This window comes from Salmo salar, chromosome 10, assembly GCF_965601325.2.
Source record: "Salmo salar chromosome 10, fSalSal1, whole genome shotgun sequence".
NCBI classification, from domain to species: domain Eukaryota; kingdom Metazoa; phylum Chordata; class Actinopteri; order Salmoniformes; family Salmonidae; genus Salmo; species Salmo salar.
The window spans coordinates 121,017,078-121,042,940 of NC_138300.1; the positions used below are offsets into that span (position 1 = coordinate 121,017,078).

At 43.2% G+C, this 25,863-nt stretch overlaps 1 protein-coding gene across 1 annotated transcript in view; it reads left to right on the forward strand.

Moving 5' to 3' along the window:
- The window catches only part of LOC106579049 (neuroplastin), a 52,161-nt gene extending 29,058 nt beyond the window's left edge, over positions 1–23,103 (forward strand). The window contains exons 3-8 of the mRNA XM_045688557.2: positions 1,894–1,988; positions 10,336–10,469; positions 11,076–11,349; positions 18,000–18,021; positions 19,742–19,810; positions 20,867–23,103. Of these exons, the coding sequence (XP_045544513.1) occupies positions 1,894–1,988; positions 10,336–10,469; positions 11,076–11,349; positions 18,000–18,021; positions 19,742–19,802 (586 nt within the window). The 3' untranslated portion in view covers positions 19,803–19,810; positions 20,867–23,103. The remainder of the gene's footprint in view (positions 1–1,893; positions 1,989–10,335; positions 10,470–11,075; positions 11,350–17,999; positions 18,022–19,741; positions 19,811–20,866) is intronic.
- Positions 23,104–25,863: the final 2,760 nt, after the last annotated feature.

Sequence of the window (25,863 nt, forward strand, 5' to 3'; positions counted from 1 at the left end):
TACACATATACAATCTGCCCTGCACATATACAATCTGCCCTGCACATATACAATCTGCCCTGCACATATACAATCTGCCCTGCACATATACAATCTGCCCTGCACATATACAATCTGCCCTATACATATACAATCTGCCCTGCACATATACAATCTGCCCTACACATATACAAGCATTGGATTGTATATGTGTTGGGCTAAATTGGAGATCTACATTTCTGCCAATTGTTTACATTAACTCCACTCTACTTTGAACATTTCATGACACTAGGACCAAGAATATTTATTCAGAATAACTTCTGAAGTTTCATAATTGTATGTTTATTAATGTGAAAATATGGATGATCTGTTTTGGAGATAAGAGGTTTTCATCAGACAGCGACGATAATTGTTTCCTTGCACATTTCCAAAAAAAAGGAGCGATTATTGGGACGCAGGCAATGCCTCTGACATCAGAGTGCCTTTCATAGTTAGAACTAAATACTGTAGAACTGAACACAGTATAACTAAATACTGAAGAACAGAACACTGTAGAACTGAACACTGTAGAACTGAACACTGTAGAACTGGACACTGTAGAACTGAACACTGTAGAACTAAATACTGTAGAACTGAACACTGTAGAACTGAACACTGTAGAACAGAACACTGTAGAACAGAACACTGTAGAACAAAACACTGTAGAACAAAACACTGTAGAACAAAACACTGTAGAACAAAACACTGTAGAACAAAACACTGTAGAACTAAACACTGTAGAACAGAACACTGTAGAACAGAACACTGTAGAACAGAACACTGTAGAACAAAACACTGTAGAACAAAACACTGTAGAACAAAACACTGTAGAACTAAACACTGTAGAACAGAACACTAGAACAGAACACTGTAGAACAGAACACTGTAGAACAGAACACTGTAGAACAAAACACTGTAGAACAAAACACTAGAACTAAACACTGTAGAACAGAACACTGTAGAACAGAACACTGTAGAACTAAACACTGTAGAACAAAAATACTGTAGAACTGAACACTGTAGAACAAAACACTGTAGAACAAAACACTAGAACTAAACACTGTAGAACAGAACACTGTAGAACAAAACACTAGAACTAAATACTGTAGAACAGAACACTGTAGAACAGAACACTGTAGAACTGAACACTGTATAACTAAATATTGTAGAACAGAACACTGTAGAACAGAACACTGTAGAACAGAACACTGTAGAACAGAACACTGTAGAACTGAACACTGTAGAACTGAACACTGTATAACTAAATATTGTAGAACAGAACACTGTAGAACAGAACACTGTAGAACAGAACACTGTAGAACAGAACACTGTAGAACAGAACACTGTAGAACAGAACACTGTAGAACAGAACACTGTAGAACCAAACACTGTAGAACAGAACACTGTAGAACAGAACACTGTAGAACAGAACACTGTAGAACAGAACACTGTAGAACAAAACACTAGAACTAAACACTGTAGAACCAAACACTGTAGAACAGAACACTGTAGAACAAAACACTGTAGAACCAAACACTGTAGAACCAAACACTGTAGAACAGAACACTGTAGAACAGAACACTGTAGAACAGAACACTGTAGAACAGAACACTGTAGAACTAAACACTGTAGAACAGAACACTGTAGAACCAAACACTGTAGAACAGAACACTGTAGAACAAAACACTGTAGAACCAAACACTGTAGAACCAAACACTGTAGAACAGAACACTGTAGAACTAAACACTGTAGAACAGAACACTGTAGAACAGAACACTGTAGAACAGAACACTGTAGAACTGAACACTGTAGAACAGAACACTGTTTCGACTAGAGGGTTGATAGTCTTGTGGTGTTTGTTTTGTGTAAATACAGCCTGAAGAAGCCCAGAGGAGAGGATGCAGGGGAATACATGTGTGTCTACACCTTTAATATGGCTCCGCCTGCTAACGCCACCATCGAGATTAAAGGTACAGTACGACTCCCACCCACCAGGGTTGAACAGTAAGGACTATGATTGATCCTAGACCGATGAATCATTCACATGAATCACCCACCAGTGTTGAATAGTAATGACTATGATTGATCCTAGACCGATGAATCATTCACATGAATCATTCAAGGATGCTACGATGACCTAATAGACTGCCCATGGCCACATTTATGTGTCATCTTTAAACAGCACTGTCATATCGTCCTAGAAATAACGCCTTCGACAGGTTTGACACAGTGTGCCTACACCACCACTGAGATGAAAATAACAACTCCTTGGTAATGGAAGTACGGATTTGATACTGCCCTTTGATGTGACACAGTAGAGGCCCTTCTATGTGACACAGTAGAGGCCCTTCTATGTGACACAGTAGAGGCCCTTCTATGTGACACAGTAGAGGCCCTTCTATGTGACACAGTAGAGGCCCTTCTATGTGACACAGTAGAGGCCCTTCTATGTGACACAGTAGAGGCCCTTCTATGTGACACAGTAGAGGCCCTTCTATGTGACACAGTAGAGGCCCTTCTATGTGACACAGTAGAGGCCCTTCTATGTGACACAGTAGAGGCCCTTCTATGTGACACAGTAGAGGCCCTTCTATGTGACACAGTAGAGGCCCTTCTATGTGACACAGTAGAGGCCCTTCTATGTGACACAGTAGAGGCCCTTCTATGTGACACAGTAGAGGCCCTTCTATGTGACACAGTAGAGGCCCTTCTATGTGACACAGTAGAGGCCCTTCTATATGACACAGTAGAGGCCCTTCTATGTGACACAGTAGAGGCCCTTCTATGTGACACAGTAGAGGCCCTTCTATGTGACACAGTAGAGGCCCTTCTATGTGACACAGTAGAGGCCCTTCTATGTGACACAGTAGAGGCCCTTCTATGTGACACAGTAGAGGCCCTTCTATGTGACACAGTAGAGGCCCTTCTATATGACACAGTAGAGGCCCTTCTATATGACACAGTAGAGGCCCTTCTATATGACACAGTAGAGGCCCTTCTATATGACACAGTAGAGGCCCTTCTATATGACACAGTAGAGGCCCTTCTATATGACACAGTAGAGGCCCTTCTATATAACACAGTAGAGGACCTTTGATGTGGCACAGTAGAGGCCCTTCTATATAACACAGTAGAGGACCTTTGATGTGGCACAGTAGAGGCCCTTTGATGTGGCACAGTAGAGGCCCTTTGATGTGACACAGTAGAGGCCCTTTGATGTGACACAGTAGAGGCCCTTCTATGTGACACAGTAGAGGCCCTTCTATGTGACACAGTAGAGGCCCTTCTATGTGACACAGTAGAGGCCCTTCTATGTGACACAGTAGAGGCCCTTCTATGTGACACAGTAGAGGCCCTTCTATGTGACACAGTAGAGGCCCTTCTATGTGACACAGTAGAGGCCCTTCTATGTGACACAGTAGAGGCCCTTCTATGTGACACAGTAGAGGCCCTTCTATGTGACACAGTAGAGGCCCTTCTATGTGACACAGTAGAGGCCCTTCTATGTGGCACAGTAGAGGCCCTTCTATGTGACACAGTAGAGGCCCTTCTATGTGGCACAGTAGAGGCCCTTCTATGTGGCACAGTAGAGGCCCTTCTATGTGGCACAGTAGAGGCCCTTCTATGTGGCACAGTAGAGGCCCTTCTATGTGGCACAGTAGAGGCCCTTCTATGTGGCACAGTAGAGGCCCTTCTATGTGGCACAGTAGAGGCCCTTCTATGTGGCACAGTAGAGGCCCTTCTATGTGGCACAGTAGAGGCCCTTCTATGTGGCACAGTAGAGGCCCTTCTATGTGGCACAGTAGAGGCCCTTCTATGTGGCACAGTAGAGGCCCTTCTATGTGGCACAGTAGAGGCCCTTCTATGTGGCACAGTAGAGGCCCTTCTATGTGGCACAGTAGAGGCCCTTCTATGTGGCACAGTAGAGGCCCTTCTATGTGGCACAGTAGAGGCCCTTCTATGTGGCACAGTAGAGGCCCTTCTATGTGGCACAGTAGAGGCCCTTCTATGTGGCACAGTAGAGGCCCTTCTATGTGACACAGTAGAGGCCCTTCTATGTGACACAGTAGAGGCCCTTCTATGTGGCACAGTAGAGGCCCTTCTATGTGGCACAGTAGAGGCCCTTCTATGTGGCACAGTAGAGGCCCTTCTATGTGACACAGTAGAGGCCCTTCTATGTGACACAGTAGAGGCCCTTCTATATGACACAGTAGAGGCCCTTCTATATGACACAGTAGAGGCCCTTCTATATAACACAGTAGAGGCCCTTTGATGTGGCACAGTAGAGGCCCTTCTATATGACACAGTAGAGGCCCTTCTATGTGGCACAGTAGAGGCCCTTCTATGTGACACAGTAGAGGCCCTTCTATGTGGCACAGTAGAGGCCCTTCTATGTGGCACAGTAGAGGCCCTTCTATGTGGCACAGTAGAGGACCTTCTATATGGCACAGTAGAGGCCCTTCTATATGGCACAGTAGAGGCCCTTCTATATGGCACAATAGAGGCCCTTCGATGTGGCACAGTAGAGGCCCTTCCATGTGGCACAGTAGAGGCCCTTCGATGTGACACAGTAGAGGCCCTTCGATGTGACACAGTAGAGGCCCTTCGATGTGACACAGTAGAGGCCCTTCGATGTGACACAGTAGAGGCCCTTCGATGTGACACAGTAGAGGCCCTTCGATGTGACACAGTAGAGGCCCTTCGATGTGACACAGTAGAGGCCCTTCGATGTGACACAGTAGAGGCCCTGTGATGTGACACAGTAGAGGCCCTGTGATGTGACACAGTAGAGGCCCTGTGATGTGACACAGTAGAGGCCCTGTGATGTGACACAGTAGAGGCCCTTCGATGTGACACAGTAGAGGCCCTTCGATGTGACACAGTAGAGGCCCTTCGATGTGACACAGTAGAGGCCCTTCTATGTGACACAGTAGAGGCCCTTCTATGTGGCACAGTAGAGGCCCTTCTATGTGACACAGTAGAGGCCCTTCTATGTGGCACAGTAGAGGCCCTTCTATGTGGCACAGTAGAGGCCCTTCTATGTGGCACAGTAGAGGACCTTCTATGTGGCACAGTAGAGGCCCTTCTATGTGGCACAGTAGAGGCCCTTCTATGTGGCACAGTAGAGGCCCTTCTATGTGGCACAGTAGAGGCCCTTTGATGTGGCACAGTAGAGGCCCTTTGATGTGGCACAGTAGAGGCCCTTTGATGTGGCACAGTAGAGGCCCTTTGATGTGGCACAGTAGAGGCCCTTTGATGTGGCACAGTAGAGGCCCTTTGATGTGGCACAGTAGAGGCCCTTTGATGTGGCACAGTAGAGGCCCTTTGATGTGGCACAGTAGAGGACCTTCTATATGGCACAGTAGAGGACCTTCTATATGGCACAGTAGAGGCCCTTCTATATGGCACAGTAGAGGCCCTTCTATATGGCACAGTAGAGGCCCTTCGATGTGGCACAGTAGAGGCCCTTCCATGTGGCACAGTAGAGGCCCTTCGATGTGACACAGTAGAGGCCCTTCGATGTGACACAGTAGAGGCCCTTCGATGTGACACAGTAGAGACCCTTCGATGTGACACAGTAGAGGCCCTTCGATGTGACACAGTAGAGGCCCTGTGATGTGACACAGTAGAGGCCCTGTGATGTGACACAGTAGAGGCCCTGTGATGTGACACAGTAGAGGCCCTGTGATGTGACACAGTAGAGGCCCTTCGATGTGACACAGTAGAGGCCCTTCGATGTGACACAGTAGAGGCCCTTCGATGTGACACAGTAGAGGCCCTTCGATGTGACACAGTAGAGGCCCTTCGATGTGACACAGTAGAGGCCCTTCGATGTGACACAGTAGAGGCCCTGTGATGTGACACAGTAGAGGCCCTTTGATGTGACACAGTAGAGGCCCTGTGATGTGACACAGTAGAGGCCCTTCTATGTGACACAGTAGAGGCCCTTCTATGTGACACAGTAGAGGCCCTTCTATGTGACACAGTAGAGGCCCTTCTATGTGACACAGTAGAGGCCCTTCTATGTGACACAGTAGAGGCCCTTCTATGTGACACAGTAGAGGCCCTTCTATGTGACACAGTAGAGGCCCTTCTATGTGACACAGTAGAGGCCCTTCTATGTGGCACAGTAGAGGCCCTTCTATGTGACACAGTAGAGGCCCTTCTATGTGCCCTCCTTCTGCCAAGGACTCCATCAAGATTAAAGGTAGACTACAGCAGGCTACGACTCCCAACCAGTGTTGAATATCTACTGTGATATTTTGAGATGACACGTTAACCTATCTACCACATAAGCCTTTGACCTCTTTGGTCTGTCATGTGAAGGCCTTGTAGTGATCTGAATTTAAATGTCCCAGCGTTCCAAATGGCAGCCTATCTACAGTTTCTATCTAACCAGTAGAGGGACAGCTCAGAGGTAGCAGATGGTGGCTGGTCTGTCTGATTGGAGGATTACTATAAGGCTCTATCCATCCACTCTGCATCAGAGTCAGAGAATCATCCCTAGCTCGTTTCGCTGGCAGTAACCGAAAGGTAATTGGTTTGAATCCCCGAGCCAACTATGTGAAAAATCTGTCTATGTGCCCTTGAGCAAGCCACTTAACCCTAATTGCGCCCGTAAGTCTCTCTGGATAAGAGTGTCTGCTAAATGACAAAAATGTAAAACAATGTAACTGATAAATGGATGCCACAGTATTTATTTATTCACAGAGTGATTTCAGAGCAGAGTAGTAATTCCTTTACAAATGTTACTAGTATCAAGGCGGTTAACTCTCACTGAAACTGAACTGTACGCCATATACAATAACTGTTGTCGTATACAATAACTGTATTTTGAATACAATAACTGTATTCTGTATATAATAACTGTATTCTGTATATAATAACTGTATTCTGTATACAAGAACTATATTCTGTGTACAATAACTGTAGTCATATATAATAACTGTATGCTGTATACAATAACTGTAGTCATATATAATAACTGTATTTTGTATACAAGAACTGTATTCGTACACAATAACTGTATTCGTACAAAATAACTGTATTCGTACACAATAACTGTATTCGTACACAATTACATTTACATTTAAGTTATTTAGCAGATGCTCTTTTCCAGAGCGACTTACAAATTGGTGCATTCACCTTATGATATCCAGTGGAACAACCACTTTACAATAGTACATCTAAATCTTTTAAGGGGGGGGGGGGGGGTAGAAGGATTACTTTATCCTATCCTAGGTATTCCTTAAAGAGGTGGGGTTTCAGGTGTCTCCGGAAGGTGGTGATTGACTCCGCTGTCCTGGCGTCGTGAGGGAGCTTGTTCCACCATTGGGGTGCCAGAGCAGCGAACAGTTTTGACTGGGCTGAGCGGGAACTGTGCTTCCTCAGAGGTAGGGGGGCCAGCAGGCCAGAGGTGGATGAACGCAGTGCCCTTGTTTGGGTGTAGGGACTGATCAGAGCCTGAAGGTATGGAGGTGCCGTTCCCTTCACAGCTCCGTAGGCAATCACCATGGTCTTGTAGCGGATGCGAGCTTCAACTGGAAGCCAGTGGAGAGAGCGGAGGACCGGGATGACGTGAGAGAACTTGGGAAGGTTGAACACCAGACGGGCTGCGGTGTTCTGGATGAGTTGTAGGGGTTTAATGGCACAGGCAGGGAGCCCAGCCAACAGCGAGTTGCAGTAATCCAGACGGGAGATGACAAATGCCTGGATTAGGACCTGCGCCGCTTCCTGTGTGACAATAACTGTATGCCGCTTCCTGAATACAATAACTGTATTCGTACACAATAACTGTATTCAGTATACAATAACTGTATTCTGTTGACAATAACAGTAGTCTGTATACAATAACTGTATTCAGTATACAATAACTGTATTCTGTTGACAATAACTGTATTCTGTTGACAATAACTGTATTCTGTTGACAATAACAGTATTCTGTATACAATAACAGTATTCCGTATACAATAACAGTATTTTGTATACAATAACAGTAGTCCATATACAATAACAGTAGTCTGTATACAATAACTGTATTCTGTATATAATAACTGTATTCTGTATATAATAACTGTATTCTGTATATAATAACTGTATTCTGTATATAATAACAGTAGTCTGTATAGAATAACGGTAGTCTGTATACAATAACAGTAGTCTGTATACAATAACAGTAGTCTGTATACAATAACTGTATTCAGTATATAATAACAGTATTCTGTATATAATAACAGTAGTCCGTATACAATAACAGTAGTCTGTATACAACACAAAGTGATAGCAGAGAGTGTACGTCTGCAAGATCGTGCAAAGGCTGATCATTACACTAAGTCAGTGGTATTCACAGTCGGGTTGCAACCCCTAGTGGGGTCACGGGGGAATTGCAGTGGGGTCAGCAAATGAAATATAACAAACAAAAAACATTTGGCAACAACAAATGAAGTGTGCAGATTATTGTATGGGACAATATACCAACATTTTTGTGAAAGATAATTTTATTGAGTTTCATTGTTTCTCTTAATTTTTATCTGTTGATGTAAAAATCGAAATGTACCAATTCGTATCAATTGATTGGTATCGTTCCTCACACCAGTACACTACCACCACCAGCCTGTATGTACTGTTGACACCAGGCAGGATGGGTCCATGGATTCTTGCTGCTTTCGCCAAATCCTGACTCTGCCATCAGCATGACGCAACATGAACCGTGATTCGTCAGACCAGTTTGTGGACGGGCCTGTTAGCGTGCACCATTCTTGCCATTCTCCTTCGACCTGTCTCATCAACAAGCTGTTTTCACCCACAGGACTGCCGCTGACTGGATGTTTTGTGTTCGTCTCACCATTCTCAGTAAACCCTTAGACAATGTCGTGTGTGAAAAGCCCAGGAGGGTGTCCATTTCTGAGATACTAGAACCGGTGGGCCTGGAACAGCTCAGTCACTTACAGTCAATCGTTTTGCCCGTTCTAACGTTCAATCAAACAGTAACTGAATGCCTCGATGCCTGTCTGCCTGCTTTTATATAGCAAGCCACGGTCACATGACTCACTATCTGTAGGAGCAATCCATTTTCGTGAACATGGTGGTGTACCTAATACTCTGTCCTGTGAATGTATATATCTAATAGGGCACTCCATAGTTTCAGTTTACTTCCTGTATTGACAGAATTCAAAATAGAATTGACCCCAACCCTGATGTTAACACACCATGAGACTTTATTATGAGATAACGTATTATTAGTAAAACCCGTGTGGCTCAGTTGGTCCCGTGTGGCTCAGTTGGTAGAGCATGGTGTTTGCAACACCTGGGTTGTGGGTTCGATTCCCACGGGGGACCAGTACGGGAAAAAATGTATGAAATGTATGCATTCACTACTGTAAGTCGCTCTGGATAAGAGCGTCTGCTAAATGACTAAAATGTAAAATGTAAATGTAAAACTGTCATTGCCTTCATTGGGTGCCTCCCCAGTGGCACCCTATTCCCTATATAGTGCACTATACCTCCCCAGTGGCACCCTATTCCCTATATAGTGCACTATACCTCCCCAGTGGCACCCTATTCCCTATATAGTGCACTATACCTCCCCAGTGGCACCCTATTCCCTATATAGTGCACTATACCTCCCCAGTGGCACCCTATTCTCTATAGAGTGCACTATACCTCCCCAGTGGCACCCTATTCCCTATATAGCGCACTATACCTCCCCAGTGGCACCCTATTCTCTATATAGTGCACTATACCTCCCCAGTGGCACCCTATTCCCTATATAGTGCACTATACCTCCCCAGTGGCACCCTATTCCCTATATAGAGCACTACTTTTAACCAGGCCCATAATTAAGGAACGGGGTGCTATTTGGAATACAAGCACTAAAGCAGTATTATAAACTGGCTGGTTCGAGCCCTGAATGCTGATTGGCTGACAGCCGTGGTATATCAGACTGTATACCATGGGTATTGACAAAACATGTATTTTTGCTGCTCTAATTACGTTGGTAACCAGTTTATAAAAGCAATAAGGCACCTCACAGGTTTGTGGTATATGGCCAATATACCACACCCCCTCGTGCCTTACTGCTTAATTATGTGATAACATTGTATTAATAGTAAAACTGGCATTGCCTTCATTCTGTGCATTCCAAATGGTACCCTATTCCCTACATATTGCACTACTTTTGACCAGAGAACCCTGTGGGCCCTTTTGAAAGTAAATACACCATTTGGAACACTAGCCCTGAGACTTTTTTATGTGATAACATACATTATTCTTTGTTTTTGCTTTCCTTTGTTCTGATTGGTTGTGCCCTCATTCCAGCTGGTCCTGACATCACAGGCTACAAGCGTAGTGACAATAAGAACGAGGGCCAGAAGGCCCTGCTCTACTGTAAGGCCACTGGCTACCCCTACCCTATCTGGACCTGGCACAAACTGGACAATGGGTTTTACACAGTACGTCTTGTTGTTGTTGTGGTTGTTGTGGTGGTTGTTGTGGTGGTGGTGGTGGTGGTGGTTGTGGTGGTGGTGGTGGTGGTGGTGGTGGTTGTGGTGGTGGTGGTGGTTGTGGTGGTGGTTGTGGTGGTTGTGGTGGTTGTTGTGGTGGTGGTGGTTGTTGTTGTTGTGGTGGTTGTTGTGGTGGTTGTTGTGGTGGTTGTTGTGGTGGTGGTGGTGGTGGTGGTGGTGGTGGTGGTTGTGGTGGTGTGGTGGTGGTGGTGGTGGTTGTTGTGGTGGTTGTTGTTGTGGTGGTTGTTGTGGTTGTTGTGGTGGTGGTTGTGGTGGTGGTTGTTGTGGTGGTTGTGGTGGTTGTTGTTGTGGTTGTGGTTGTTGTTGTGGTGGTTGTGGTGGTGGTTGTTGTGGTGGTTGTGGTTGTTGTTGTTGTGGTGGTTGTTGTTGTGGTTGTTGTTGTTGTGGTGGTTGTTGTTGTGGTTGTTGTTGTGGTGGTGGTGGTGGTTGTTGTAGTTTTTGTGTTTTTTCTTCTCCCAGAACATTCTCACACATGCGCACACATACACATACCATACACATACCATAATCACCCTTCTCCCCCTCTCCCCCCAGGACATTGAAAACTCCTCCGGCCGTTTCTTCATTAACAACAAAGATAACTACACTGAGCTGAGCATCATCAACCTGGACATCGGCTCTGACCCGGGAGAGTATCAGTGTAACGCCACCAACATGATCGGCACCTCTTCCGTGGTGTCTGTGCTGCGGGTCCGGAGCTACCTGGCCTGGCTTTGGCCTCTGCTGGGCGTCCTGGCCGAAGTCATCATCCTGGTCATCATCATTGTGGTCTACGAAAAACGCAAGAAGCCAGACGACATACAAGACGGTGAGTCAGGAGTCTGAGACCATATCAGTCATGGCGGCCATTTTGATTTTTTGGTTTGTTCTCATTTTAATGTTTTTATTTGTTTTTGTGGTCAAGTATAGTTTGCAGATAGCCCATTTTCAAATAATGAATTGTTTGCAAAGTGTAGAAAAACAATAGTCGACGTTCTTCAGTGCTGTAGATATTACAACATTTTAAAAACATACTATAGTTCTCTCTGTATATATATGAATCCTTGCCATCCAGCTGTTGACCTAACAACCAGTGGAGGGCTAACCCAAGTAATCTTAGTTTACCCACAGCGTTCAGGGTTTATCCTACTATTAACCCACGGTGTTCAGGGTTTACCCTCATATTAACAAACAGTGAGCAGGGACTACTACCTTGCTAACATTATCTCAGCTGGCCTAACATGGTCCCAGCTGGCCTAACATGGTCCCAGCTGGCCTAACATTGTCCCAGCTGGCCTAACATGGTCCAGCTGGCCTGCTGGCCTAACATGGTCCCAGCTGGCCTAACATGGTCTCAGCTGGCCTAACATGGTCCCAGCTGGCCTAACATGGTCTCAGCTGGCCTAACATTGTCCCAGCTGGCCTAACATGGTCCCAGCTGGCCTAACATGGTCCCAGCTGGCCTAACATGGTCCCAGCTGGCCTAACATGGTCCCAGCTGGCCTAACATGGTCCCAGCTGGCCTAACATGGTCCCAGCTGGCCTACCTGAATGAGAAGCACGAGGACAAACAAGACAAGGACATGCGTTTCAAATGGTACCTTATTCCCTTTATAGTGCACTACTTTGGACAGTGGGCCTATAGGGCTCTGTATATAGGGAACAGGGTGCCATTTGGGGAGCAAGCCAAGGCCCTTCAGCAGTCGTTAATAATAGACACTTCCCTGTTGGCTACAGTGTCATATTAACCATGAATATTCTATCACTGAGATTGTCTTGACAAGGTGTGTCCTACAGCAACTGTGTTGTGTGTTGTGTGTTGTGTGTTGTGTGTGTGTGTATGTGTGTGTGTGTGTGTGTGTGTGTGTGTGTGAGCGTTCGCCTGTTGGGTGAAGCTACTCAGACTGAATTATTGAGTGCAGGTGCAACCAGCATAGTGTCAGGTAACGACAGAGCAGATGTCTACTGTGAAGGTCTAACACGCACACACACACACACACCCTTAGTTAATATATATTAGCAGTGCTAAGACAAGTTTAGAGTATACAAGTAGGGTATTACTGTGTAATATTTTCCCCGCCTCTTTCCCAAATTGCATAACCTAACCTATGTTTGGTAAGTGAGAGACTCCTGCATGCCTCTTGAGTTTCAATCAGCATCTGTAACATACTATGCCTGGCCCCAGAGCTGTCTGTGTTGTTCAGCTAACTCCCATGGTTGTTGTACCATAGGATATTGGCCAAGACTGCAAATCTGACCCCAGGATACATTCACACAACATTATCTACATGCATCTATCCACAGTGGGCAACATTTGGCACGAGACGTCAAACAGACGTAATTTTCTGGTTGTAAACTGATTTTTGTTGTTGGGAAGATTGTCATATTACCAGTTTACGACTAAATGGTCTCTGTAAAGACGTTTTTGGTTTTTTTTTTTACTGACGGCATCAAGATGTCATCAAGACGTCATATTTTGGTTGTTATCTGGTCATATTACCAGTTTTTACAACTAAACGGTCTCTGTAAAGACGTTTTTTGGTTTTTTTTTTACTGACGGCATCAAGATGTCATCAAGACGTCATATTTTGGTTGTTATCTGGTCATATCACCAGTTTACAACTAAATGGTCACTGTAAAGACGTTTTCTTTTTACTGACGGCATCAAAATGTCATCAAGACGTCATATTTTGGTTGTTATCTGGTCATATCACCAGTTTTGCTCGCTAGGTTTTCTTTAGAATCCTTAAAGTATAATATGCATCTTAACTTGTTGCTTAGGCTACTTCTCTATGGAGTTTCTCAGTCAAAGACTCCGAGCTTACATAAACAAACAAAAAAATGGTATATTGTGCCAAGGTCACCTTCAAGGGTATCTTCAGTTTTGAATGTATTGTATTCTGTAGTTTATGCTAGGAGCATAATATACCTTTGTAAAGAGTCAATTAATATGATATAATATAATATAATACATGCCATGTAGGAGACGGTTTAATAAAAAGTGACTTACAGTCATGTGTACGTACATTTTTTGTATGGGTAGCCCCAGCAGGAATCGAACCCACACTCCTTGGCTTTGCAAGCACCATGCACTACCAACTTAGCCTCACAAGACAAATATTGTTTTCTCTGTGCTGGTCGATTTCAATGCAGTGCGTGAATAGACTTTTTTTGTGAGCAGTTTGTCTGCCTATGCATGATATGGTATGTTTGTAACAAAAGTGAATTTTAAACTTGCATCTGCTCTGCTTGAATTTCATAATCACTTTCTCATCCCATGGTTGTTGTTGGTTTTATGGCTCTTTTTGACTGCATTTGGTGTTAATTGTGGCTGTGATTGTCCATCTCATGCTAAGTTTTAAGATGGCTTCCATTCAGCATAGTGTCTACTCTCTATTTAACTTGTTTACCTGAGCTTCCATTCCATCAGCATGGTTATGAGATTATGTTTAGTTCATTCACTTATGGAATTTAAAGGGACATTTAGATAATGTTTCAACTTCATATTCATCGTCTCCAGCACCACCCCAACATCTACATATGTGAAAATGGCGTGTTTCTATGTTTTGTAGTTAAAAAGAGAGAGGGAAAGGGGGGGATACCTAGTCAGTTGTATAGGGAAAGGGGGGATACCTAGTCAGTTGTATAGGGAAAGGGGGGATACCTAGTCAGTTGTACAGGGAAAGGGGGGGATACCTAGTCAGTTGTATAGGGAAAGGGGGATACCTAGTCAGTTGTATAGGGAAAGGGGGGATACCTAGTCAGTTGTACAGGGAAAGGGGGGATACCTAGTCAGTTGTACAGGGAAAGAGGGGGATACCTAGTCAGTTGTATAGGGAAAGGGGGGGGGATACCTAGTCAGTTGTATAGGGAAAGGGGGGATACCTAGTCAGTTGTACAGGGAAAGGGGGGATACCTAGTCAGTTGTACAGGGAAAGGGGGGATACCTAGTCAGTTGTACAGGGAAAGGGGGGATACCTAGTCAGTTGTATAGGGAAAGGGGGGGATACCTAGTCAGTTGTACAGGGAAAGGGGGGATACCTAGTCAGTTGTATAGGGAAAGGGGGGATACCTAGTCAGTTGTACAGGGAAAGGGGGGATACCTAGTCAGTTGTATAGGGAAAGGAGGATACCTAGTCAGTTGTATAGGGAAAGGGGGGATACCTAGTCAGTTGTACAGGTTAAGGGGGGGATACCTAGTCAGTTGTATAGGGAAAGGGGGGGATACCTAGTCAGTTGTACAGGTTAAGGGGGGGATACCTAGTCAGTTGTATAGGGAAAGGGGGGGATACCTAGTCAGTTGTACAGGGAAAGAGGGGGATACCTAGCCAGTTGTACAGGGAAAGGGGGGGATACCTAGTCAGTTGTATAGGGAAAGGGGGGGATACCTAGTCAGTTGTATAGGGAAAGAGGGGGATACCTAGTCAGTTGTACAGGGAAAGGAGGGGATACCTAGTCAGTTGTACAGGGAAAGGGGGGGATACCTAGTCAGTTGTACAGGGAAAGGGGGGGATACCTAGTCAGTTGTATAGGGAAAGGGGGGATACCTAGTCAGTTGTATAGGGAAAGGGGGATACCTAGTCAGTTGTACAGGGAAAGGGGGGATACCTAGTCAGTTGTACAGGGAAAGGGGGATACCTAGTCAGTTGTATAGGGAAAGGGGGGATACCTAGTCAGTTGTATAGGGAAAGGGGGATACCTAGTCAGTTGTACAGGGAAAGGGGGGGATACCTAGTCAGTTGTACAGGGAAAGGGGGGGATACCTAGTCAGTTGTACAGGGAAAGGGGGGATACCTAGTCAGTTGTATAGGGAAAGGGGGGATACCTAGTCAGTTGTACAGGGAAAGGGGGGATACCTAGTCAGTTGTACAGGGAAAGGGGGGATACCTAGTCAGTTGTACAGGGAAAGGGGGGATACCTAGTCAGTTGTATAGGGAAAGGGGGGGATACCTAGTCAGTTGTACAGGGAAAGGGGGGATACCTAGTCAGTTGTATAGGGAAAGGGGGGATACCTAGTCAGTTGTATAGGGAAAGGGGGGATACCTAGTCAGTTGTACAGGGAAAGGGGGGGATACCTAGTCAGTTGTACAGGGAAAGGGGGGATACCTAGTCAGTTGTATAGGGAAAGGGGGATACCTAGTCAGTTGTATAGGGAAAGGGGGGGATACCTAGTCAGTTGTATAGGGAAAGGGGGGATACCTAGTCAGTTATATAGGGAAAGGGGGGATACCTAGTCAGTTGTATAGGGAAAGGGGGGATACCTAGTCAGTTGTATAGGGAAAGGGGGGATACCTAGTCAGTTGTATAGGGAAAGGGGGGGATACCTAGTCAGTTGTATAGGGAAAGGGGGGATACCTAGTCAGTTGTATAGGGAAAGGGGGGATACCTAGTCAGTTGTATAGGGAAAGGGGGGATACCTAGTCAGTTGTATAGGGAAAGGGGGATACCTAGTCAGTTGTATAGGGAAAGGGGGGGATACCTAGTCAGTTGTACAGGGAAAGGGGGGGATACCTAGCCAGTTGTATAGGGAAAGGGGGGATACCTAGTCAGTTGTATAGGGAAAGGGGGGGATACCTAGTCAGTTGTATAGGGAAAGGGGGGATACCTAGTCAGTTGTATAGGGAAAGGGGGGGATACCTAGTCAGTTGTATAGGGAAAGGGGGGATACCTAGTCAGTTGTACAGGGAAAGGGGAGATACCTAGTCAGTTGTACAGGGAAAGGGGGGATACCTAGCCAGTTGTACAGGGAAAGGGGGGGATACCTAGTCAGTTGTACAGGGAAAGGGTGATACCTAGTCAGTTGTATAGGGAAAGGGGGGGATACCTAGTCAGTTGTACAGGGAAAGGGGGGGATACCTAGTCAGTTGTACAGGGAAAGGGGGGATACCTAGTCAGTTGTATAGGGAAAGGGGAGATACCTAGTCAGTTGTACAGGGAAAGGGGGGGATACCTAGCCAGTTGTACAGGGAAAGGGGGGGATACCTAGTCAGTTGTACAGGGAAAGGGGGATACCTAGTCAGTTGTATAGGGAAAGGGGGGGATACCTAGTCAGTTGTACAGGGAAAGGGGGGGATACCTTGTCAGTTGTACAGGGAAAGGGGGATACCTAGTCAGTTGTACAGGGAAAGGGGGATACCTAGTCAGTTGTATAGGGAAAGGGGGGATACCTAGTCAGTTGTACAGGGAAAGGGGGGATACCTAGTCAGTTGTACAGGGAAAGGGGGGATACCTAGTCAGTTGTACAGGGAAAGGGGGATACCTAGTCAGTTGTACAGGGAAAGGGGGGATACCTAGTCAGTTGTACAGGGAAAGGGGGGATACCTAGTCAGTTGTACAGGGAAAGGGGGATACCTAGTCAGTTGTATAGGGAAAGGGGGGGATACCTAGTCAGTTGTACAGGGAAAGGGGGGGATACCTTGTCAGTTGTACAGGGAAAGGGGGATACCTAGTCAGTTGTATAGGGAAAGGGGGGATACCTAGTCAGTTGTACAGGGAAAGGGGGGATACCTAGTCAGTTGTACAGGGAAAGGGGGGATACCTAGTCAGTTGTACAGGGAAAGGGGGGATACCTAGTCAGTTGTACAGGGAAAGGGGGATACCTAGTCAGTTGTACAGGGAAAGGGGGGATACCTAGTCAGTTGTACAGGGAAAGGGGGGATACCTAGTCAGTTGTACAGGGAAAGGGGGGATACCTAGTCAGTTGTACAGGGAAAGGGGGATACCTAGTCAGTTGTACAGGGAAAGGGGGATACCTAGTCAGTTGTACAGGAAAAGGGGGGATACCTAGTCAGTTGTATAGGGAAAGGGGGGATACCTAGTCAGTTGTATAGGGAAAGGGGGGATACCTAGTCAGTTGTACAGGGAAAGGGGGGGATACCTAGTTAGTTGTACAACTGAATGCCTTCAACTGAAATGTGTCTTCCACATTTAACCCAACCCCTCTCAATCAGAGAGGTACGGGGGGGCTGCCTTAATCAAGATAAGTGTTTTGAATGACATCATCAACCAATATGTAGACATTTAGTGGACAACTAGTAGACAATTAGTATGCAATTAGTAGTCAATGCATACTCATAATTGTTTAAAATCAAAAGATGTACACCGATGTCATTGGAAACAACTCATCTCCCTCATTTTTGTTTTGTTTACTACTAAACATAAAAACGCACCATTTTCACATACTGCATGTTGATGTTGGAGTGTTGCTGGAGATTATGAATATGTGAAATTACCCTTTAATTCCACTTATGGAACTAAGTTAAATTCCAGAATGATGGAACTATGGAACATGCAGAACTGTCTTTGAACATCATACGACCAAGCCTCCAACCAGACAAGATGTTACAGTCATATTACCACTGTAACACATTGTTTCTTTTTAGACATACTTTCTACCAAAACAATTGCCATTTCACCATCAGCGTGCACCATCTTCTTCATTTGTCTTAATTTCTCCATATTTTCCCTTTGTGCAATCAGATGACGAACCAGCTGGACCAATGTAAGTACATCTATGTTAAAATCATTTCTTTAGTTAGAAGTCTATGTGTTTTGCTCTAGTATTTCCATGCTTTATCTGTTTCTGTAAACCACTGTATATCAGGATTAGGCTCAACTCTATTTGAATTCAGAAAGTAAACTGAAATTGATCTTCTAATTCCAATGTTCCTAATTGACAGCAACATTGCCTCTGAATCATCCATACAGAATACTCTAAAACAACTTTTGAATGATCAGTAGATGTAGGGTTCTAATCCTTTTTAATGATCAGTAGATGTAGGGTTCTAATTCTTTTTAATGATCAGTAGATGTAGGGTTCTAATTCTTTTTAATGATCAGTAGATGTAGGGTTCTAACCCTTTTTAATGATCAGTAGATGTAGGGTTCTAATCCGTTTTAATGATCAGTAGATGTAGGGTTCTAACCCTTTTTAATGATCAGTAGATGTAGGGTTCTAATTCTTTTTAATGATCAGTAGATGTAGGGTTCTAACCCTTTTTAATGATCAGTAGATGTAGGGTTCTAACCCTTTTGAATGATCAGTAGATGTAGGGTTCTAATCATTTTTAATGATCAGTAGATGTAGGGTTCTAAACCTTTTGAATGATCAGTAGATGTAGGGTTCTAATCCGTTTTAATGATCAGTAGATGTAGGGTTCTAATCCGTTTTAATGATCAGTAGATGTAGGGTTCTAACCCTTTTTAATGATCAGTAGATGTAGGGTTCTAATTCTTTTTAATGATCAGTAGATGTAGGGTTCTAATTCTTTTTAATGATCAGTAGATGTAGGGTTCTAATCCTTTTGAATGATCAGTAGATGTAGGGTTCTAACCCTTTTGAATGATCAGTAGATGTAGGGTTCTAACCCTTTTGAATGATCAGTAGATGTAGGGTTCTAACCCTTTTGAATGATCAGTAGATGTAGGGTTCTAACCCTTTTGAATGATCAGTAGATGTAGGGTTCTAACCCTTTTGAATGATCAGTAGATGTAGGGTTCTAATCCTTTTGAATGATCAGTAGATGTAGGGTTCTAACCCTTTTTAATGATCAGTAGATGTAGGGTTCTAATCCTTTTTAATGATCAGTAGATGTAGGGTTCTAATCCTTTTGAATGATCAGTAGATGTAGGGTTCTAACCCTTTTTAATGATCAGTAGATGTAGGGTTCTAAACCTTTTGAATGATCAGTAGATGTAGGGTTCTAATCCGTTTTAATGATCAGTAGATGTAGGGTTCTAACCATTTTGAATGATCAGTAGATGTAGGGTTCTAATCCGTTTTAATGATCAGTAGATGTAGGGTTCTAATCCGTTTTAATGATCAGTAGATGTAGGGTTCTAACCCTTTTGAATGATCAGTAGATGTAGGGTTCTAACCCTTTTGAATGATCAGTAGATGTAGGGTTCTAATCCTTTTTAATGATCAGTAGATGTAGGGTTCTAACCCTTTTGAATGATCAGTAGGTGTAGGGTTCTAACCCTTTTGAATGATCAGTAGGTGTAGGGTTCTAACCCTTTTGAATGATCAGTAGGTGTAGGGTTCTAACCCTTTTGAATGATCAGTAGGTGTAGGGTTCTAACCCTTTTGAATGATCAGTAGATGCAGGGTTCTAATCCTTTTGAATGATCAGTATATGTAATATTTGTGATTAGCAATAAGGTGTATTACAGTAGAATTATTTTGATGGTAACCCAGACTAACTGTGTTTATCCTATTGAAGGAAAACTAACTCCACCAACAATCACAAAGACAAGAACCTTCGTCAGAGGAACACAAACTGAGAACACTGGTAAGTTTTTTAAATTTTTTTATTGGTAATGCCAAGATAAGGAAATGAAGTATCAAGCAGTAGATCGTTTTCAGGATCGTTTTGCTTACAGAACACAATTAATAGGATCACATAGATGGGGGGCTGATCCTAGTCCAGCACTCCTAATCTGAGAAGCTTGATACATATGATCTGTTTACCCAGTTGTATGTTGTTGTTTACTGCATCATGTAGCTACAGTATGTTATGAATAACCTGTCAATCACCACAGATAGCCACATGTTGTACAGGAGATCAATATTGAAAAACAAAGCTAGTCTACTTTATCAATAAACTGTGACCACACTGTATCTCGTCAATACCACTGACAGATAGATGTACACTGAGTGGACAAAACAATAAGAACGCCTGCTCTTTCCACAACAGACTGACCAGGTGAATCCAGGTGAAAGCTATAATCCCTTTATTGATGTCACCTGTTAAATTCCCTTAAATCAGTGTAGATGAAAGGGAGGAGAAAGATTAAAGAAGGATTTTTAAGCCTTGAGATAATTGAAACATGGATTGTGTATGTGTGCCATTCAGAGGTTGATTGGGCAAGACAATAGATTCAAGTGCCTTTAAACGGGGTATGGTAGTAGGTACCAGGCACACCGGTTTGAGTGTGTCAAGAACTGGAAGCCTGCTGGGTTTTTCCACACTCAACAGTTTCCTGTGTCTATCAAGAATGGTCCACCACCCAAAGGACATCCAGCCAACTTGACAACTGTGGGAAGCACTGGAGTCAACATGGGCCAGCATCCCTTTGGAACGCTTTGTAGAGTCCATGCCCTGACAAATTGAGGCTGTTCTGAGTTATATATTATAAACTGACAAATAGTTATATATTATACATGAAATCGTCCCTGAAAGTGGTGTGCAACTGCCAGGGTTGGGGTCAATTCCATTTCAATAAATCCAGGAAGTAAACTTAATTGACTGAATTCAAAATGGAATTATCCCCAACCGTGGTGCCATTACAACCAAAGCAATTTAACTTACACGCTAATGACTTGCTTCCTATTTTTCCTTCCACAGATAATAACATATTATACATGTATGTATCACCATGTGAAGGTAACCAGGAGAGGGATTCATAGAAATGTGTTAATAAGAATCGATCTGCCAATAAAACGACGTAGAGCTGAAGAAGAAGAGGAGCTACTGTAAATGTCTGTATTGTACGATGAGGCATGGCTTCTGATTTGATTATCTAGCTATCGTGTGATAAGGGTGAAGAATGTGATCAATGAATCGTGTTCCCATAACATTATGAATGATTTATGAAGTGACTATGAAGCATTATAACCATTGTTGCTGCATGCGGTTATTGATTGTCGCTGTTTATTGATTGTTTGTGTTGATTATTTATTCTTATCAAATTCTTATCATTTTCCAATTTTTTACTTAATTCTGAAGTTATGCATGCAAGGTATTATAACTTTCTGTTTGGTCCAGACATGACATGGCTTTTTGGACTGCGTCCCAAATGACACTCTATTTCCCTATATAGTTGTCGTCCCCCCCCCCCCCCCAAAAGCCTCTGGTAAAAAATACTGCACTCTATAGGGCAGGAATATTCAAATCGTATCATACGAGGTCTGTAGAACTGATGTTTTTTTCTGTTCTACCTGTTAATGAATTTAACCTACCTGGTGTTCCAGGTCTAAATCAGGCCCTGATTAAAGAAAAAGAGTGTAAATGATTTCAAAGTCCAGATTTGAATGTGAATGGTATAGAATAGGGTGCCACTTGGGACTCAGCATGTTTTTGTTTACTTAGATAGATAATCACTGTTTGTGTTGACTATGAGAAGCTAAAGACTTTGCAATGTAAAAAGGGGGGAAAAAAACGGCACCAATTATAATCTTGTATGACAGTAGATCTGTACAGTTTATCATTCTGCTGCATACCATTTTATAAATTGGTTACTTATTTATTCATATTTTATCAGATTATATATCTGGTTTCACATTTTAGTAAGGGCTTTGCAATGTCCCTGTCTTTTTTTTTTTTAAATTTGATTAGAAAATTCCTATATTTAACATGTCCTGTATGTATCCAACCACCTTACCTAAAAAAATTATAATAAATACAGCAAGAGTCGCAGCACAGAATGAAGAAATAAAACAGCACTAAAATGTGTATTGGTTAGTTTCACCACTGTTGTTAGGGAAAACAATAACATTTATCTTAACTCCATGTAGGAATATGAAAGATATTCATTCATGAGATGCACTTTTACATTTAGAAAAATAATGGAAATCCCCCCCCAAAAATCTCTATAAAGTTAATTTAGTATGTAATTGTACAACTCCTCCTAATCCTTCTAACTGCTGTGTTTGACTAAACTAAAGTGTGCATTGTGTATAGCATGGCTATTATCCTATGCAATAATAATCAATATTGATATGAATATATATATATAAATCCCTCTTAGCAGCTTTTAGATTCTCTATGTTGATCTAGAATCATCTTTAGAGCATTGATAGATAGCGTACTGGACAGCTTATTGATCTCTATAGATGATAATGTTATACAGTATATCTAGAAGTTGGAACTAGGTAGGAGGCAGTGCAACAACAGGAACTATGTCATGTGTGTCAAGATTGACACTTGTTAAGCAATCCCAAAATCAATCCCAAGTCATTTTTAAGAATAAAAACCCCCAAAAATAAATGGTTTGTTACCGTTTGATGACTTGATTTTCATCCATTTCCAAGCTTGCAATCACACACACACTGTTGCGTCAAAAGACAGGTATTCATATTCAAGGCGTTCAGATTTTCAACTGATTTCAAAGATAAAACACCAGCAGGGGGTGAAAGAGTGTATGCATTGTGGAACCCATCATTAGCTTGTGTTTCCCTGGGGAACATATATACAGGTGCACCTTTGTGATAGCAGGTGGTGAAATGTTTGGTGGAAAAGCATTTCACTGGAAGTCCTTCACGGAAGAGGAGACTCTCATCCATACACATTCAGCTCATTTAGGATTCTGGAGACTCAACCGGTAGAAACATGGACATTGTTGTGTCAAATTGTGGCCAGTTAGGTGTTTATTTGTGTTGAGAATTGAGACCAATTGTCTAATATAGTATAATTTAGATAATATGACTACATTAAGATTATATATTTAATTTGAAATGACCTTACTTGAAGTAATGTATATTTATTTTTGTGTTTTGCCTTTAAAGGTTATCAACCTAACTAACTAATGAACTAATTAACTAACTAACTAACTGACTAAAGAAATAAAAGAAGTCAGAAGAAAATTGAGTTGTCCCTTGCGTCCTTCAGGCCTTAAAGGCCTTTTTCAAGTTTGGGCAAAGAGCTGCAGTGTGAACCATACACAACTTGACACACACTAATGCATGCACACACACACACACACACACCTCTTCACAACTAGCAGACAGGCATGGGCTGTAAACATTGTGCTGGCTTCTTTAGTGTAAAATGTGAAAACAGTACCACCTAGTGGTCACATGAGGAAACAACAACTCTGTGAGTAGAAAAGCTTCAGGTAGTTAGTTACTGGTTGATGCAGGGAAAAGGCTACCAACTAAATAAAGCTCAAACCTCCCAAGATAGGTGATTTGTTTACGGTGTGTGTACTGTGTGTGTGTGTGTGTGTGTGTGTGTGTGTGTGTGTGACTACTCGCATCTTTAATTTCTCCATCATCGGGCTCATAAAATCTCTCTCTGTTTTTAGCACAAGTCCAGAACTCTTCCATCCAGACCCGAACGGCAGAAGCACAACTGAAGGGGGCACTATTGTCTCATATAGAGAGTCAGCTATCTGGCAGAACCATGTATCCCATGTAGAGAGTCAGCTATCTGGCAGAACCATGTATCCCTTATAGAGAGTCAGCTATCTGGCAGAACCATGTATCCCATATAGAGAGTCAGCTATCTGGCAGAACCATGTATCCCATATAGAGAGTCAGCTATCTGGCAGAACCATGTATCCCATATAGAGAGTCAGCTATCTGGCAGAACCATGTATCCGATATAGAGAGTCAGCTATCTGGCAGAACCATGTATCCCATATAGAGAGTCAGTTATCTGGCAGAACCATGTATCCCATGTAGAGAGTCAGCTATCTGGCAGAACCATGTATCCCATGTAGAGAGTCAGCTATCTGGCAGAACCATGTATCCCATATAGAGAGTCAGCTATCTGGCAGAACCATGTATCCCATATAGAGAGTCAGTTATCTGGCAGAACCATGTATCCCATATAGAGAGTCAGTTATCTGGCAGAACCATGTATCCCATATAGCGAGTCAGCTATCTGGCAGAACCATGTATCCCATATAGAGAGTCAGCTATCTGGCAGAACCATGTATCCCATGTAGAGAGTCAGCTATCTGGCAGAACCATGTATCCCATATAGAGAGTCAACTATCTGGCAGAACCATGTATCCCATATAGAGAGTCAGCTATCTGGCAGAACCATGTATCCCATATAGAGAGTCAGTTATCTGGCAGAACCATGCATCCCATATAGAGAGTCAGCTATCTGGCAGAACCATGTATCCCATATAGAGAGTCAGCTATCTGGCAGAACCATGTATCCCATATAGAGAGTCAGCTATCTGGCAGAACCATGTATCCCATATAGAGAGTCAGCTATCTGGCAGAACCATGTATCCCATATAGAGAGTCAGCTATCTGGCAGAACCATGTATCCCATATAGAGAGTCAGTTATCTGGCAGAACCATGTATCCCATATAGAGAGAGCTATCTGGCAGAACCATGTATCCCATGTAGAGAGAGCTATCTGGCAGAACCATGTATCCCATATAGAGAGTCAGCTATCTGGCAGAACCATGTATCCCATATAGAGAGTCAGCTATCTGGCAGAACCATGTATCCCATATAGAGATTCAGCTATCTGGCAGAACCATGTATCCCATATAGAGAGAGCTATCTGGCAGAACCATGTATCCCATATAGAGAGAGCTATCTGGCAGAACCATGTATCCCATATAGAGAGAGCTATCTGGCAGAACCATGTATCCCATGTAGAGAGAGCTATCTGGCAGAACCATTTAATGCAACGGGGAACAACATCTGGACGGAGGTTGTCACACTGTGGTGGGAACATCACAGATGTCATAATGGACACACACACAGACTGGAGAACAAAGCATAGCTAGGCAAATCGGATTTGTAATAAAGGAGGACCAGTTGGTTTATTCAAAGATAAAAAATTGTGTTTTCAGTAAATAAATAAACATTTATTTGACAGATCCCCACCCACACACACTCACACACACACACACAGCACCAATACAATGACTCTATCAGACTGTGAGATACCATAATAACAGAAGCGGTTGTTGGAAAGCTAATTTCCCTTCTCTCTCTTCCCCTTAAGACAATTAAACAAAGCCATTTAGATCCTAAATAATGGTACCCTAGTCCCTGTATAGTGCACTAGGGTCCATAGGGCTCCGGTCAAAAGTAGTGCACTATATATCGGGAATAGGGTTCTGGTTAAAAGTAGTGCACTATATATAGGGAATAGGGTTCTATAGGGTTCTGGTTAAAAGTAGTGCACTATATAGGGAATAGGGTTCTATAGGGCCCTGGTCTAAAGTAGTGCACTATATAGGGAATAGGGTTCTACAGGGTTCTGGTTAAAAGTAGTGTACTATATAGGGAATAGGGTTCTATAGGGCTCTGGTCAACAGTATACAGCATAGGGAATAGGCCATTTGGGACGTTCACTTTGTCTGCAATGAGATAACACTACCAGTCTCTTCAGTGCTCTCAGTTTATAGTAATCTATATTAGGGAATAGGGAACCATTTGGGAGGGTTAATCTATATTAGGGAATAGGGAACCATTTGGGAGGAGGCCATTGTCTTTCTGTATGACCAGCACAGTTGGATACATTTCATTTCAATTCAGGAAGTAAAACGGAAATGTTATTTGTGAATGTCATTGACCCATCAATTAACCCAGATAAATAACAGAAGTTCAGGTATGAACCAGTGTGTCTTTGTGTGTGTGTATAGCAGTCT